At 42.3% G+C, this 18,674-nt stretch overlaps 1 protein-coding gene across 1 annotated transcript in view; it reads right to left on the minus strand.

Moving 5' to 3' along the window:
• Nucleotides 1-515: 515 nt before the first annotated feature.
• LOC122919791 (thrombospondin type-1 domain-containing protein 7B-like) overlaps nucleotides 516-18,674 on the minus strand; it is a 160,700-nt gene continuing 142,541 nt past the window's right edge. Inside the window, exons 12-13 of the mRNA XM_044268977.1 lie at nucleotides 696-874; nucleotides 516-596 (exon numbers count right to left, since the gene is read on the minus strand). Of these exons, the coding sequence (XP_044124912.1) occupies nucleotides 516-596; nucleotides 696-874 (260 nt within the window). The remainder of the gene's footprint in view (nucleotides 597-695; nucleotides 875-18,674) is intronic.

The raw sequence follows: 18,674 nt of genomic DNA on the forward strand, positions 1-18,674 counted from the left end.
GCCCCGTCTCCGTACATAACCTAGTTAAGAATCCTGACTGTGACAACGTGCAAAGGCAATAATGCAATATTACAGATGATGAAATTATAAAAGTCCTCACAAGACGGAAGAAATAATAATTGCTGATTAATTCTGGGATGTTAACACTATGGTGAAGAGACCAAATGTATGTAGATAAGAGATAGGAGAAAACTAGACAGGAGGTAGAGCAAGAGATTGCGTGTAAGAAAAGATATGAGATAGACAGACAGATATGAGTGGCAGGTCGGGCATGAGCACTGATGCTCCAGTTACCTCCATGGGAGTCCGGAGAGCGTGAAGCGCTGTACTATGTCCAGGACTTCCGTAGAGATGGAGCTTCAGTGCACATGCCCACCCATTAATTCTAGGGGGCCAGAGGGGTACGTGTTCCCTGTTCTCATGATCAGTGGGGTTCCCTGCGGTAGGATTTCCAAAGATCTATAGCTATCGCCTCTCCTATGGACAGGGAATAATGTCTTACAACCAGAATACTCTTAGCTAGACTTTATTAATGGCACAAGAGTAAAGATACCATAAATGTCCAGATGTGATATATCCGATGTACATCTGGCGTTCTGGGCACCAAATGACAAAAAAAAACCTCATAAAGAAACAGAAGACCCATGGCCTGGTTTAGACCAGAACTAAATACGATTGTCCTTGTCACCACTCACCTGATTTTTAAGGTTCAGTTTTGGACAGGGCCGCCCCCCATTATAAGGTTTTTCTTTCAAAAACTTAGATCGAACTTTCACTCCGGTTCCACACGAGGCGCTGCACGAGGTCCAGGAGGACCAGTCGCTCAGCTTACAGTCAAACGGACAAGGAATTTCACAGCGTTCCTCAATGTACCCTGCAAAGAGAGCAGAAAAATCTTCAATAAATGATGGGGCTTCAATCATTTCCTATAAAGACAGACTGAGGGTAAGGTGGTCCTAATGGTCTCATCACTGGTCACTATCACAACCTACTGTACATAAATCTACTGTGCCTAATACAGAGGACCCCAGGAGCAGAGCTGTACTCACTACTGTGTGCTGAACTAGGGATGGATAGATATGAGATAGATAGATATTAGCAGGCTCGGACTGGCCCACAGGGGTACAGGGGAATCCCCCGGTGGGCCCCTAGTCTCCCACCCCCTGCACAAGTTGAACATAACACATTAGATTTACTGCACTACATACATATATTCAATGTACAGCACCTCAACCAGTCTATGTTCATATAAAAAACTTATATTTGAATGTATCCGTATGGTGGGCCCCCAAAATAAATTTTACTGGTGGGCCCTAGGTACCTCAGTCCGACACTGGATATTAGATAGTAGGATAGATTAGATAAATAGACAGATAGATATAGATATGTGCGCGGATAAAAACATCCGGTGTCGGGGGGGGGGGCAGCCAATGGCAGACGGGGACGAGCCTCCCTAGCGTCAGCCGCGATGCTAGGGAGGCTCGTCCCTGTCCCCGTCCGCCATTGGCTGCTTTTGATTTGTTTAACAAAAGTGATTTTATCCCCCCTATTTCATCACCAGCTATTGATCTCTTCATAGAAACAGTACTGAGAGACGTACATAATTTAAAGACCAAGAGAGAGAAACAATTTCGCCATCCCAATGTATCTCAATTGGAATGGCAGATGTTACATGAGTTAGTCCATGACCACAGCCTCACTATTAAACCTGCTGACAATGGTGGTGCGGTTGTGGTCATGGACACTCAAAAATATATAGCTGAAGCACATCGACAGTTGGAAGACCATTCGGTTTATCAACAATTGAATGGTGATCCCAAATGGGATATTGAGATTTTTTTTATCAGATCTTTATTGACGAAAATACATAAAGATCTCGATAATCTACCAGGCAGACCAATAGTATCCGGCAAGAGGTCTCTATTAAGTAACATCTCTATCTTCCTTGACAAGGTTTTACGTACTTACGCTATTTCAGCTAAGTCTTATATTCAGGACACTACAGATTTTTTATTTTTTTTTTACTTTCTGAGATAAATATTCCATCTAATGCGATATTGGCTTCTTTTGATGTTGTAAGCTTATATACGTCAATTAGACATTCTTTTGGTATTGACGTTGTGAGAAGAGCATTGACAAAGTCTGACTTTTCTATAGGTTGTCAGGATTTTGGATGGTGAGATTTACCGTACATATTTTTCCAATACATTATACATTTACTATTATGTAGCCAATTGGATGCAACGTGGGCAGCGGGCGGTTCATTGTGCTCATCAGTGATCTTCAATCACGTGATTGTAGTGCTATGTATCCGCTTGCGTGTCACGATGCGCTCCAGCGAGCGCGATCATGTGACTTTGTGTCACGTGACTATAGAGCGGGCGCCGTCTCTATTATTAGTGGTTGGGCATGCGCAGTCTCTAATAGGAAACGCCAAATACACAGGTTGGATCCATGCTGGTTTGTACTTCTTCCCATCCATTCTATAAGGATTTTAATTATGCACTTGGTTGTTCACATTTGTGTTGCATTTTTAATTATGATCAATTATGAATATATTGGGATTATTTAGTGAATGAACATATATCATTATATTTTTATTGACAAGGGCATCATGTATATAGAATTTTTTGTACACAGGGGTGGTGTTATGTGTTATTAAGAGGTATTAAATTATGTATTTGATTCAATTTATGTATTGATTGTTTCTTGATTATTCATTATCATGAGGGTGGATATATACCTGTCTTGGGCACCATTGTACTGTATCTTTGTCACTGCTTGAGAAAGGTCCCATTGAGAGGACTGAAACGTTGCTATCTGGTGCTATCTTTTGGAAGTGCCGTAGAGTTCTTTTTTATCTGTCTGTCTGTCACTCTATCGTTGAGCTTCCATGTACCTCCGCATCCATGCGGCTGTCCTGCAAAAGATTGGATGCGTCTTATACTTTACCGAAACATGCTGACCACGGACTCATTGAAGTCAATAGGTCCACAGTGTGACGCGGCGCGCAGACGGCCGGCTCTGTGTTTTGTGGATCCACAGTTTGCGGTCTTGTGAATACCCACTTATTTTTCTAAAATTGGACCCTTGGGTCTGGCTCTGTAAAGTTCAGTGTAGGGAGGATTCCAGGAGAAGCTGATGTAATTACCTGATTCTGAATGTGTACAATATATTCTGGAGATATTGCTTATGCTGCAGCTTGAGACCAAATCACTCAGTTCAGTCATCCATAAATGCAGAACCAACAGTGTCTTGTAATATTAATAACCGCTTGTCGCCCTGTCAGCATAAAACCAATTTAAAGCGCTCGTCTTCTGGTTGTCCGGCCGGTCAGTGACTCGGGCTGTGATATAAGGTGGCAGCTCTGTTCTTCTTCGCTTACAATCACACTATATTATTACGGGTGTGAACGAGCGCACGTTTATTTGTATTCTCTCTCTGCGCTGGTAATAAAGTATCTTAGGCCTTCTCAATGCACACAGCTAATTTTTTTCGGAGATTTCCCCGGTGCCTTCATGATTTTTTTTTTACATTGTTGGCGAGTACAGAAGGAAAAAAACATTTTCATACAAGGAACACAGTGAAATTCCTATTTCCAGCAAATATGTTTTAAAATCTAAAGAATAACATTGAGGCAACTGGGAAATTACTTGCTAAATGAGGATTACAATCATTTTCTGAAGCTTCCAAGTTTCGCACAGGAGCTCAAACCCATTGCATGACTCCAGTAATAAGAGTAAAATAAAGTTCCACTGTGCCATGCTGAGTGAAGAACCTCGGGGGTGGAGCATGACGAAAGGATCATAGAGATAATCTCCACCCCCGCAGAGCCTGTACTCAGTACAACACAATAAGATTTGCCTTTTGAAAACTGTCTAATAGAAAAATTGCCTATATAGCAAATGGACGTAACCATTGTATTTCATTTCTATTTGTATGATCTCTAAAATTCTATAAAATAATTTGTTTTGCAAAGTTCAGCTTTCAATATTTAACTTGGTCTCTATGATGTAAAGTGATGGTATATTTCTAGGATGGCTTTATAATCTTTATGATCAGTGGTGATCCAACTTCTGGGATCCCACTGATCCTGGGAATAAAGGGGCTTCGGTGCTTATTCAGAGCTACGTCTCCTTCTAATATTTCCCTGCACAGCAACTGGTCCCATTCACCTGACTGGAGCTGTACAGCTGGTGGCTGGTGCGCCACGGTCCACGGAGAACAGTGAAGCTGATGCAATGCAGTTCCATCATTCTCAGGATAAGTGTTGATCCCAGAGGCCGGACTCCCACTAATCATAAAGTAGTGGTGCGTCCTAGTAATATCTCGTCACTATGCAGTGTAGAAATATCCTCATAAAGGAAGCCCCTGTCCATATATTTTAAGCATGGATAAAAGATTTGGTCTCCCACTTGGTACAGCTGCTATATGTGGACCTGGCCCGTCCACATATTCCATGGTAGATCATTTATGTCAATGGTCAGCGTGTAATACTACATTTCATCTGCAGAGGCCACTCTAGAAAAAAAAACTATGGTGAGCGCCATCTGCCACGGTCAGCTGATCGTCTGGCAGGCTTCATACTAAAAAGAGGTAACATCTCAATGAAGCAGGTCCGTTTATGCAGAAATGTAACCCATCTCACAGCAGTCGGCAGTCATGTTATGTTCACGAGCCCGAAAGGGGAACACAGAAACTTACTGCATGTGAATTTCTTATGTGTCTAAATGGGCTCTATAGAAATATGTATGCAATGTGCTCCCCCTAGTGGTAGCTGCATGTAGACAAAATGTATCACTCTGTAACTACTAAGAAAATATATTAAGCACTAAGAAAACCTTTAAGTATTTTAATTATTCATTATTTTTTTTTTTTTGCTCATTTAGTCTGCTATTTTTTATTTATTTATTTTTTTAACAGAAAGTGTTAGAATAATGCAGTAGAATTAAGTCCCTGAGTGGTCTTTTCTCTTTTTATATCTTTTCTTCCTATTTGATTTGCTCTTGTAAAGTGCCTGAGCACATTGTACCTCTGTGAGCTGGAAGCTTTATAGAAGTGTCACTTGCGCTGCGGAGTGACAGGTAATAACTGAAGTCAGCACGCTGTGTTCTCCACTCCCTGACCTGCAAGGGCGGCAGAGACTACTAACACCTCTCTGGAAACAGCTCTTTGCAGTAAAAGCATTCTATGGCTTTCTGATGGCGATAATGTTACTGCACTTACTGGGGCCTGTAATGAATGGCGGCAGCTGTTTATTACAGTAGTGGAGTCAAAGGAGGAGGAAAAGGCATTTTGTGTAAATGGAGAAAATGTAAGTTATATTTTGAAAACTCTATAGAAATAGATATAACATGAATTGCAGCAGTCCTACTGAATATGGAACACGTGCTCTAAGTTTTTCAGAACCTGAAGGTAAAATAAATATCAGATTATCTACTGCTAAAAACAAACATAAAATGTAATTATAACTGAACATAAACTGGACAGAGGAACCCAAATGATGCAAGCTACACATCTGTAAAAATCTTATATTTCTCCTTTCATTTCATGCACTTATATCCCATGGTTCAAGAAAAGCCAGTAGGAGAAGTTAGCTATGTCTTCCCTCACTGATGTCATTATGAGAGGGAATGGCGAGAGGGAAGGGTTCTCTTTACTGTGATTGACTGCCAGGAAGAACTAAGAGAGGGACGGGGAGCAGCTGTCAGACGGATAATTCAAGTTCCATAGCCTAAAGACGGAAAATGATGAGTGACTCACAAAAACACTAAGATTATTAGACATAGATTACCACTAGCTGGTTTATTCATTGTAGTAATTACTGTGCATTCTTGTCCTTAAAAGGGGTTTGCAGAGAATTTGATACTGATGACCTATCCTCTGGATAGGTTATCAGTATCTGATAGGTGGGGGTCCGACACCTGGGACCCCCGCCAATCAGCAGTGTGAGAAGGCACCAGCACTTCTGTGAGCGCCGTGGCCTTGCAGCTTATCAAGTACAGTGCTGTACATTGTATAGCGGCTATGCTTGGTTATTGCAGCTCAGCCCCATTCACTTCAATGGGGCTGAGGTTATCAGATACTGAAAACCTATCCTGAACACAGGTCATCAGTATCAAAATCTCGGAAAACCACTTTAAGGAGCAGTATTATAGTAGTTATATTCTTGTACATAGGAGCAGTATTATAATAGTTATATTCTTGTACATAGGAGGCAGTATTATAGTAGTTATATTCTTGTACATAGGAGGCAGTATTATAGTAGTTATATTCTTGTACATAGGAGCAGTATTATAGTAGTTATATTCTTGTACATAGGAGCAGTATTATAGTAGTTATATTCTTGTACATAGGAGCAGTATTATAGTAGTTAAATTCTTGTACATAGGAGCAGTATTATAGTAGTTAAATTCTTGTACATAAGAGGCAGTATTATAGTAGTTATATTCTTGTACATAGGAGGCAGTATTATGGTAGTTATATTCTTGTACATAGGAGCAGTATTATAGTAGTTATATTCTTGTACATAGGAGGCAGTATTATAGTAGTTATATTCTTGTACATAGGAGGCAGTATTATGGTAGTTATATTCTTGTACATAGGAGCAGTATTATAGTAGTTATATTCTTGTACATAGGAGGCAGTATTATAGTAGTTATATTCTTGTACATAGGAGGCAGTATTATAGTAGTTATATTCTTGTACATAGTAGCAGTATTATAGTAGTTATATTCTTGTACATAGGAGCAGTATTATAGTAGTTATATTCTTGTACATAGGAGCAGTATTATAGTAGTTATATTATTGTACATAGGAGCAGTATTATAGTAGTTATATTCCTGTACATAGGAGCAGTATTATAGTAGTTATATTCTTGTACATAGGAGGCAGTATAATAGCAGTTATATTCTTGTATATAGGAGGCAGTATTATAGTAGTTATATTTTTGTATATAGGAGGCAGTACTACATTATTTTCTAATGTATTTGCAGGAGATAACAATAAGCACAATAGAAAATACTTTTTTCTTTTTTACAGAGCAATGAGATTAAGATAAAAGTGCTCTATGGTGGATGATGGAAGAAACGGTAAGCATCGAAAATGGTATTTAAAAAAATCTCGTTATCGTATAACTTAGGAATCATTACTGTAGCAGTGATATTTGCGTCCATCGTCATTGAAATTGCCCTTTAATAATAATATGATGTTTCCATTTGAAGTGGCCATAAAGGGCAGGAGCAATGATCTGGCAGTGTGTTTTTCTTCTGTCTCCATCCTCTCCTATTGTTCCTGACACTCACTGACCCTTTTTTAAAGCTGAATGTCTGCTAGGTGCGATAAGAAAGTTATTGTGCCACTCGAGGTAACATACAGGAGCTCAGGAAATCTCTGCGCAGTCTATTCATTCAGCACTGACCCTTCAAATACAAACACGCTTTATCTCCCAGTAAGGTTGTATCAGCTTTTCTACACATACCCTGTACAATTATCTTGATCCAGCTGTATCCACATCCATTTTATAATAGGAACATCTCATGTAAGCTGAATCACCTTATCACAGGCCTTACAGCTCTGCCGCCACTGGTAAATGAAACAAGATTATCTATAATAGTGAGCTAACCTGCAATATATAATACGAGCGGCGCAGAAGGCAGCCTGCGGTAACAAAATAAGACCGTTTATGAGAGAGCAATAAATGGTGCTGTACTAGTGAAAGGGAAATAAGGATCCATAAGATTTTATGTTTTATCGCTGCAAAGAAAAAGAGGTAATATGTTAATGAGTGGACACTGGGTTTTCTACTATTTTACGATTTCAAAGTCACCCATCAGTCATGAAGGAAATCTACAGCAACGAAAAATTCTATTATTTTTATCTAATGAAGTTTACAATTGGTGGTGATTATTTGCATAGTTTTCTGTTGCAGAGCTCCAAATTCCCCGTTTGCTTTTATACAGCCATTCGGTTAAATTATAACATTTTGGCTCGCCACCAGGGGGAGCTCACTGTAGACAGATTTATATATTAATGTCAATAACAAATCCATCTTTAGTAAGCTCTGAAGCTCCCCCTAGTGGTGGTTAAAAGTAGCCATAATTTTAGGATTTTTAAGGGTGTGTATAAAAATAAAAATAAAATAGAAGCAACAAAAGTTATAAAATGAACACCAAAAATTCTCACCGCTTAAATCAGACGCTGTAGCACAAACTGTCTGGTAGTTTTTAATTATATCCTGGAATGACATGCTTTATTAGCACATTGTTATGTCTGTGGTCTGTGCCTACCGCTCTCCTGTAAGGGTAGACACCAGGCCACTCATCATGCCATCCAGTTTGCTGATCCCCGGAGCCATCACTATGCTGCTGCCTCCATGCCCCTGCCTTATGCTCTCTTAGGGCACACGCGCACTCACCGTCATCCTCTTTACTCCTTACCGCAGGGGTCCTCAAACTTTTTAAACAGGGGGCCAGTTCACTGTCCCTCAGACCGTTGGAGGGCCGGACTATAGTTTAAAGGGGTATTCCCATCTTGGACAATGGGTGCATATAGTTAGGTGCGGGTCCCACCGCTGGGACCCGCACCTATATAGAGAACAGAGCCCCGAAAGTGAATGGGAGCGTACCGCGCATGCACTGCCCATGCTCCCATTCATTTCTATGAGGCCGACGGAAATAGCCAAGCCAGCGCTCGGCTATTTTTGGCAGCCCCATAGAAATGAATAGAGGGCAGCTGCGCATGCGTAGTGCGCCCTCCTTCACTTTCGGGGCTCTGTTCTCTATATAGGTGCGGGTCCCAGCGGTGGGACCCGCACCTATAGGACAATGGGGGCATATCCTAGCGATATGCCCCCATTGTCCAAGATGGGAAAACCCCTTTAACTATGAACAAATTCCTATGCACACTGCACATATCTTATTTTGAAGTGAAAAAACACATTTCCCTACCCCTGAACGTCTCCTTCTCCTTTCTTCTTCTCCGGACTTCCTGTGACGCAGCTGCACATGAGGTTCACAGGTCTGGAAGGATGTGCGCCTGCGCGGCAAGACGAATAGAACCAGTGGCGGATCCAGAGCTCCCCAATACTATACTGCAGAAACAGATAATACCACTGATAATATTAGTGCCACACAGAGCCCCCCATATAAAATACCCCTTCTTTCTGGCCTCAGTAAATGCCCCCATAGTGCCCCCCCAATAATGTGCCAGTAAGAGGTGCCCCCATAGATGCCTCCCAATCAAGTGCTAGTGAAAAGTGCCTCTCCCCGCCACTCATGTACCAGTAATAAGTGTTACTCTCCTCTCCCCCCCCCACTCATGTGCCAGTCTCCTCTATGCTGCCAGCCCCCCATGTGCCAGTAAAAAGTGCCAATTCTCCCCCCCACCCATCATGTGCCAGTCTCATCTCTGCTGCCACCCCCCCATGTGCCAATAATAAGTGTCAATTCTCCCCCCCATCATGTGCCAGTCTCCTTGCCACCCCCCATGTGCCGGTAATAAATGCCAATCCCCCCCCCTCCATCATGTGCCAGTCTCCTCTCTGTGCCAGTAATAAGTGCCCATTCTCCCCCCCATCATGTGCGAATCTCCGCTATGCTGCCACCCCCTCCCATGTGCCAGTAATACATGCCAATTCTCCCTCCATCATGTGCCAGTCTCCTCTCTGCTGCCAGCCTCCCATGTGCCAGTAATAAGTGCCAATTGCTCCCCCACCCCCATGTGCCAGTAATAAGTGTGGCAGAAAAATTGGCCGTTTTAATAAAATAAAAAAACCACTCATACTTACCATCTGCGATGCGGTGCGATGCAGGCCTCTTCTGGCCTGTGTCCCGCTCTGTACTGCTCAAGCGGCGCGATGACGTCATCGCGCTGCCTGCACTGGCCTCTGATAGGCTGCCGGCACAAGGCCCGCAGCCTATCAGAGGAATAGGGAACGGAGACACATCTCCCTCCCCTGCCACAGCACAGCAATCTGTATCGCTGTCCGGAGGACGGCGATGCAGATCACTATGGAGATGAGCGCAATGGAAGCGCAGCGCTCATCTCCTGCTGTGCCCTGGCAGAATTGCTGAAGCGGCCAAAACACCCGGCGGGCCGGATCAGTGTCCTCGGAGGGCCGCATGTGGCCCGCGGGCCGTAGTTTGAGGACCCCTGCCTTACCGCATAATGCATCATATATGTACGGCATTATGCGCCCACAATTGTATGGAGCAGGTTGCTGCAGTGAGCCCACTCCATGCGCGGCTCCCTTTGCCTTCTGATCTGAGCCACTGCAGTTAAATCACGGGGCTGCTATCAGTTACCATGGCAGCCTGGACCCCGCACAAGTCTTCCAGGCCTGTCATGATAACTTCCCTGCTGATCTGTGCACTGAGGCACAGAGCAGCAGTGACACTAAAAAAATCCTTTATACCCGAATAGATCTCCATTAGGCCCTCCGAGACATGCGGTCCATGAGCAGGCCATATGTCCCGGAGCGTCATTGATCGTGCGCACGGCAGTACACAGCATCGTAGATTACAATGATGCTGTGCACATCGAGCCGCCCGCTGGGCTATTCTCCCACACTGATATGATCTTATGAGTGCGAGTCAATAGCCCTGCGGGCGGCCCGACGTGCACAGCATCATTATAATCTATGATGCTGTGCGCTCCCGTGCGCACGATTAATGCCGCTCCGGGACATATGGCGTGCTCACGGACCGTATGTCTCGGAGGGCTTACGGTCATGTGCAAGAGCCCTTAGGGAGACAAGACATGGATCAAAAGATCCCAGGTTCTAACCCCCTAAGGGGGCTAATAGTTAATAAATAAAAAGTTTTAAAAAAAGGAATAATAAAAAAACACAACAAAATATTAAAAGTTTAAATTACCCCCTCTCCAAATTTTACATATAAAATTATATAAGCAATAAAAAATAAACATATTGGGTATCACTGTGTCCAAAAATGTCTGAACTGTGAAAATATTTTTAAAACATTTCTGTGCAGTGAACGCAGTAATGGAAAAAAAATTGAAAAAACACGATTATCAATTTTTTTGTCCTCCTTTCCCTCCCCAAAAAATTGAATAACAGTGATCAAAAAGTCGCACATACCACAAAAATGGTATCAACAAAAATAACTGTTCATTACTCAAAAAAATAAGACCTTATTTAGCTCTGTAGACCAAAATATTAAAAAGTTATGGCTGTCTGAATATGGTGATGCAAAGAAAACTTAGATTTTTTCACAGGTTTTTATTTTTTTAACAGTAATTAAAATAAAAACTTTGCAAGTTTGGTATAGCTGCAGAATTAAGCCACAGAATAAGAATGTCATGTCACTTTTAGCACGTGATGTCAAAACCCCCAAAACCTTGGTGGAATTGTGTGGGGGTTTTTTTTTTTCAAATTTACCCCACAAAGAATTTTTTTCCTGTTTTCTAATACAAGACATGAGCAAGAATAAAAAAATGTATCTGCAAAAAATATGCCCTCATATGGCTATATGAAAGGAAAAATATAAAAGTTATGGCTGTTGGAACGTGGGGAGGAAAATTATTATTTTTTTTAATTAAAATAGATCAGGTCTTTAAGGGGTTAAGTTAACCCAGTCTGTCTTTTCCATCAGTGTTTCAGTCAAGTTCCTAGCCTGCCTGCCTTGTGTGTGTCTCATCACTACCCCACCCACAAGTTTTTCTATGTCTACATTAAGGCGAGTTCACACAGGCGAGATTTCCACGTGGGTGCAATACGGGAGGTGAACGCATTGCACCCACACTGAATCCGGACCCATTCATTTCTATGCGGCTGTGCACATGAGCGGTGATTTTCAAGCATCACTTATGCGTTGTGTGAAAATCGCAGCATGTTCTATATTGTGCGTTTATCACGCAACGCAGAACCCATAGAAATGAATGGGGCTGAGTGAAAATCGCAAGCATCCGCAATCAAGTGCGGATGTGGTGCAATTTTCACTAGTGTTGATCACAAATATTCTAATTTCTAATTTTTATCGCGAATATAGGTACTTTGAAAATTCACGAATATTTCGAATATAGTGATATATATTCGTAATTTTGAATATTCGATTTTTTTTAAATCAGTACACATTATCCCTCCCTGCTTCTAGCTTGCGGGCCAATAAGAAGGCTGCAGTAAATTTGACTTTACGAGTAGTGTTGTTTGCGAATTTTCGTAATACAAATTTTTTTATTGCAAATTTTTCAACTTACAACTATTAGACAAAGAAGATTATAGCACTATATTAGCTAAATTGCTCTATATTCGTAATTTTTTTTAATATTCGCTATATTGCTATAACTTTATTTTTTCGAATATTCGTAATATTCTAAAACAAGAATATATAGCAATATAGCGAATACTCGAAAAAAATGAATATAGAGCAATTTAGCTAATATAGTGCTATAATCTTTTTTTTTTATAGTTGTAATTTTTTTCCAATCTGAACTTCAGATGAGAAAAAAATTACAACTATTAGACAAAGAAGATTATAGCACTATATTAACAAAGTTGCTCTATATTCGTTTTTTTTTTGAATATTCGCTATATTGCTATATATTCTTGTTTTAGAATATTACAAATATTCGAAAAAACAAAGTTATAGCAATATAGTGAATATTTAAAAGAATATAGAGCAATTTAGCTAATATAGTGCTATAATCTTCTTTGTAATAAAAAATTCGTATCACTAAAATTCGCATTACGAAAATTTGCATATTACACAATCATTACCTTGCCAATTTTTCGAGTAAAAAAAAACGTAGAATATAACTGAATATTCGAATTTGCTAATATTCGACGAATATTCTACAAAATATTCGCGTAATATCGCGAATTCGAATATGACCCCTGCCGCTCATCACTAATTTTCACACATGGTTGCTAAGATGACAGTCTATTCACTGTATTATTTTCCCTTATAACATGGTTATAAGGGAAAATAATAGCATTCTTAATGCAGAATGCATAGTAGAAGGTCAATTGAGGGTTAAAAAATAAAAAATTATTAACTCACCTTCTCCTCTTAAACGCGTAGCTGCCGGACTCCTCTTACTTCTTTAATCATGAGCTGCCGGCTAAAGGACCTGTGGTGACGTCACATCACATGGTCCAATCACATGATCCATCACCGTCATTCGCGTAATATCGGAACGCAATCGCAGTCAAAACTGACTGCAATTGGGTACCTACTCGCGCTAGTTTGCCGCAACGCATCCGGACCTTATCCGGACACGCTTGTGTGAACTCAGCCTAACTGTGTGCTGCCTGGATCTCTAAAACCATTATTCAAGCCTTGGTGCCTGTTCAGATTGTACCTGCGGTTTTGCTACATTTTTGCTTTGTATTCTATATCCAGAGCTCCTGGTGCTTGCTCCGGAGTCCCTGACCGGAGTCGGTCAGCTGCCAACTTCACCAGAACTATTATAAGAGGTAGCAGTCTCGTTGCTAACCCGCAGCTGAAGACTAGGTCCCTGTATAGGGGTTAAAGGGTGAAAACCAAGGAAGCCCCAGAATAACCTCCTAAGGAATAGCCCTATGTTTGCACAGTGGGTTCACACTCAATAACCTGTAACAGGCATGACTGTTAAGTCAATCACTGCCATAAGTTTTAATGCCAGAAAATACTGCATGTGACTACTGAAGTCAGTAATTGGCTACATCAATCACATGGAAGTATATTATCTCATTGCAGCATTTTAATCAAAGACTACTGAAGCATTGGTGCTGGGACAGCAAAGGATTTAAGAGGTGATGACTGTGGTGTTTGTAACATTTGCTAATACTGTTTTTCACCTCAGGCAATGCATTTAGGTAAATGGCTGTGTAAAGGAAAGCAACGGATTTGGAGTTCTGTAAGAACTGTGTGAAAAAAAAAAACACTGATAATACTGTCCCTTACTGAAAATAATGTATCTGCTGCCAGACTGCCTCCTTTGTATAAAATTAACCTACTATAATACTGCCTCCTATGTACAAGAATATAACTGCTATAATACTGCTCCTATGTACAAGAATATAACTACTATAATACTGCCTCCTATGTACAAGAATATAACTACTATAATACTGCTCCTATGTACAAGACTATAACTACTATAATACTGCCTCCTATGTACAAGAATATAACTACTATAATACTGCCTCCTATGTACAAGAATATAACTGCTATAATACTGCTCCTATATGCAAGAATATAACTACTATAATACTGCTCCTATATACAAGAATATAACTGCTATAATACTGCCTCCTATGTACAAGAATATAACTACTATAATACTGCTCCTATGTACAAGAATATAACTACTATAATACTGTTCCTATGTACAAGAATATAACTACTATAATACTGCCTCCTATGTACAAGAATATAACTACTATAATACTGCTCCTATGTACAAGAATATAACTACTATAATACTGCTCCTATGTACAAGAATATAACTACTATAATACTGCCTCCTATGTACAAGAATATAACTACTATAATACTGCTCCTATGTACAAGAATATAACTACTATAGGCGGAGCCTAGCCACGCTGCTGAATGGCAGCACACGCTTGAGCTCCTCCAGCATTCCGGCTCATTTGCCCTAATTTAGCTGATAATTTGCCTTATTATGGGGAAACCTGGCAAAGATAAGAACAGAGGAAGCTCAGAGTCAACCCTACTGCACTCTAAACAACCGGAGATGGAGAAGTTTCTTTGGAAAACGCTGAGGCTTACTGCACAGAAAGGCCCCAAGCCTATATAGGAGTCCTCCGATATAGGAGTCCTCTCAGACGCAGGCAGCGGCTCCGATATCTCAGAGAGGAGGCCCAGAGACCCGCCTATCTCAGAACGGACTCTCCGACGTGTCCTGGAATCAGCTCTCTCGCCTCTTAAACAAGACTTGTCGGACATTAAGGATGACCTGAAGCATCTGGGCTAGAGAGTTGTCTCTCTAGAGACAGCACAAGAAGCCATCAAGACCTATGAAGGCAAAGCATCGGAGGTGCTGGCGGCTCACAAGGCCTTACTGAACGATGCCTTCCTAAAGCTGGAAGACCAAGAGAATCGTAGTCGCCGGCGCAACATTCGCATTCGCGGCTTACCTGAGTCGATCGCGGCTGAGGCCTTGCCGACAGTGGCGCGCAAAATATTCTCCATGCTGCTTGATCCAGACAGAGCGGCGGGAATCGTGGTGGAGCGCATACACAGGGCGCTGCGCCCCAGACCTAAGTCGCAAGAACCACCATGAGACGTGATTTGTGGCCTGTTGAGCTACGTCGACACCGCAGCCCTCTTGAAGAAACAACGAGAGATTGAGGTACTCTAATATGAAAATACCCCAATTCAGATGTTCCAGGATCTTGCGCCATCCACCTTGGCAAAGCGGCACTTATTAAAGCCTCTCCTATATGTCCTGCGGAAGACGTCAACTCCATTCCGATGGCTGTATCCCTTCAGGCTGGCGGTCTCCAGGAATGGAAAACTACTTACCGTTCGTACACCTGCGGATCTTGACTCTGTCTGGAGGTCCCTAGATGTCCCTCCTGTGGATATCCCCTCATGGTTACCGGCCGACCAAGATGGCCCCCTGCCTACTCCACCTCGTGTTTCAGCCTGGCAGAAGGCCTCAACAGGCAGGCCAGATCGTCTGGGAAGAGGCAAGATGGATAGAGCCCTCACCTGAGCTCCGTCTTCTTCAGCCACGTTTGTAAGCCTGTATTGTTGCTATCTTACTTCTCCAGGCTTGGAGATGACTGTCCTTCTTCCTCCTGTTGTAATGTTATTATAGGCGAACTTGGCCTTTTTTTTTTTTTTTTTCATTTTTCATTTTTTCGGCCTGTTCTGTATATCAGGTCTAATGTTCTTTATATGATGACACAACAGGAGTGTGACGCTTCTCTGTTTCTTGCTGGACGCTACCTCTGGGGCTACAAACTTTGTTCCCCACTTGAAGGGTGATGGCCGGACAGTTACCGGTGCTGGACGTATTTTTTGTTTTTGGTCTCTTTTGTTATAGACCATAAGGTGCTTTACTTGCCCCCTCGCCAGTCCAATCCTGTCTTGGCTGGTGATAAGTGAAGCACTCACTCCACTTTGGAGGGGTACTTTGTCCGAGCTGGTCACTTGCCAGTTTAACATGTTGATTGCTATTTCCCCTATTTTATTTTATATGTTCCCCTTTCCCCCTTTTCCTTCCTCTGCTCATATCTACTGTGTGCTCTTCAGTGCTTCCATGGGTATCATATGCTCTTACTCCCTTGATTATATGCCGGAATGTCTTCTATTATAGTCGCCTCACTAAATGCACATGGGCTGAACGAGCCATGCAAAAGGTCTCAAACACTATATCTTCTTCTGAGGGATAAAGTCTCAGTGGCTTTTCTGCAGGAGACCCATTTCAGAACAGGCAAAGTTCCCAACTTTCCCCCTAAGAAATTTGTTCAATGGTTTCATAGTACACATGATTCTGCCAGTAGAGGAGTTAGTGTAGCTGTGCATAAGTGCCTTCCCTTCAAACACACGGCTACTTTTGCAGACCCCGAGGGTAGGTACATTTTTGTAAAGGGTGTACTGGGTGATTCCCAAGTGACATTCGCCAATTTATATGCACCTAATAGAGGCCAAGTACCATGGCTCGTTCAGACCCTTGAATTATTATCGTTTTTTTCAGATGGGTTACTGGTATTGGGGGGCGACTTTAATGTTGCTCTAGAACCAGCGGTGGACACCTCAGTAGGTAGACCTTCTGTGTCTTATAAGCTCTTGAAAAGGCTAAAAATTTCTCTGAGAAAACTGAAGGTCTTGGACGTCTGGCGTACTTTGAATGCCAATGGCCGAGATTATACATTTTACTCGCATGCCAAGATGTCCTTTCACAGGTTAGATTATCTGTTCCTGTCTGATTCGCATATACGTAATGTCTCTGGAGCCCGGATAGGTAGTATCACATTATCCGATCATGCTCCTGTTATTATTAACTTCTCCCTGTCTGGTCCGCAAAAGAAAGAGTGCTTATGGCGTCTCAATGATACCTTGATTTTGGACCCCACACACGCTTGCAAAATCAAGGCCTTGATCTCAGATTTTTTTGCGCTTAATGATACACCTGATTCCCCTCCTTCTCCCTCCATATTATGGGAATCTCATAAGGTAGTGCTAAGGGGGGAACTCATTGCCTTAGGGGCCTATGTAAAAAAGCAGAGGACGCAAGCTTTAGATGCCTTGCTGACGACAATTGCTCGCCTTGAATCCTCTCATAAGGAATCACAGGCTATACGCACCCTAGCAGAACTAACTGAAGCCAGAACACGTTTAAAGCGAACCTTTCACCAGGATTTCACATAATAAACTATTACCAGTACCTTATAGATTATCCTCATTGTGTTTCAATGCATTCTTGTGCCGCTTTCCTGGGATGGATATTCATGAAAAAAACGAGTTATAAAGTCCTCGTCTCCAGCTCCTGAAGTCACGCTCCTGAAGTCAAGGGGGTAGCCCTTCCCTCACTCCGGGCTGTACCTCCTCTGCCCTAACCCCGCCTCTATGTAGTGTAACTGACACCCGGCTCAGTCGCCGGGACCGCGCTTGTACAGGCAGCGCATGCGCCGTCGGACTCGAACGCGATCCTGTAACTGAATCGCGCGTGAGGTCAATAATGAATCACGCGTGAGGTCAATAATGCATTGAAACACAATGAGGATATCTATAAGGTACTGGTAATAGTTTATTATGTGAAATCCTGGTGAAAGGTTCGCTTTAAAGAATCTATTAAATGTCACTTCTGCAAAGCTGGTACTACGCTCACGATTTGAAGCCTACGCCCATGGGAATAGAGGAAACAGACTGATGTCGGCCATTGCCAAGAAGCAGTTCTCTGACTCCTTTGTTTCCTCTATTAAGGACTCCAAGGGAAATGTACATAAGTCCACCCAGGATGTCGCCAAGGCATTTTGCGCCTTCTATGAGGCACTGTATAATTTACCCCCTCCAACTGGGACTACCCCTAGTGACCTCTCAGAGGCCACAGATACATTTTTGCAGGCCCTGAACCTCCCCTCCATATCCTCATCCAAAGCATCCCACTTGACTAGGCCCATCTCTGACTCGGAGATTCGTAAGGTTCTTATGTCTATCCCCTCAGGTAAAAGCCCCGGCCCGGACGGATTTTCCATCACTTATTATAAGTCCTTTCAGGATGTTTTAATCCCCCGTTTCAGGAATTTGTGCAATTACCTTCTTACTGGAGGCTCCCTTGCTCCTCACTCCATATTGGCGCATATTACTGTCCTTCACAAGGAAAATAAAGACCCGACTTGCTGCAGTAACTATAGGCCGATCTCTTTGCTTAATAATGATGTGAAGTGGTGGGCGAAGATTTTGGCCACTAGGCTCCAAGATATTCTGCCTGACATTGTTCATGAGGAGCAAGTAGGTTTTGTCCATGGCAGACAGGGGTCTGAAAACACGGTACGGCTTCTCCATCTGGTAAATTGGGCCAAGAGGTCCTCTAAACCCTTGGTTTTGGTGAGTACGGATGCGGAAAAAGCCTTCGACAGGGTCAGTTGGCACTTTATGTTGCGGACTCTGTCGAGGTTTGGCCTCCCGGACCAGTTTATTAGTGCCATTTATACCTTATATTCGGCCCCCTCTGCCATGGTCAAAGTTAATGGAGCATTG

Source organism: Bufo gargarizans, chromosome 9 (assembly GCF_014858855.1).
Source record: "Bufo gargarizans isolate SCDJY-AF-19 chromosome 9, ASM1485885v1, whole genome shotgun sequence".
NCBI classification, from domain to species: Eukaryota; Metazoa; Chordata; class Amphibia; order Anura; family Bufonidae; genus Bufo; species Bufo gargarizans.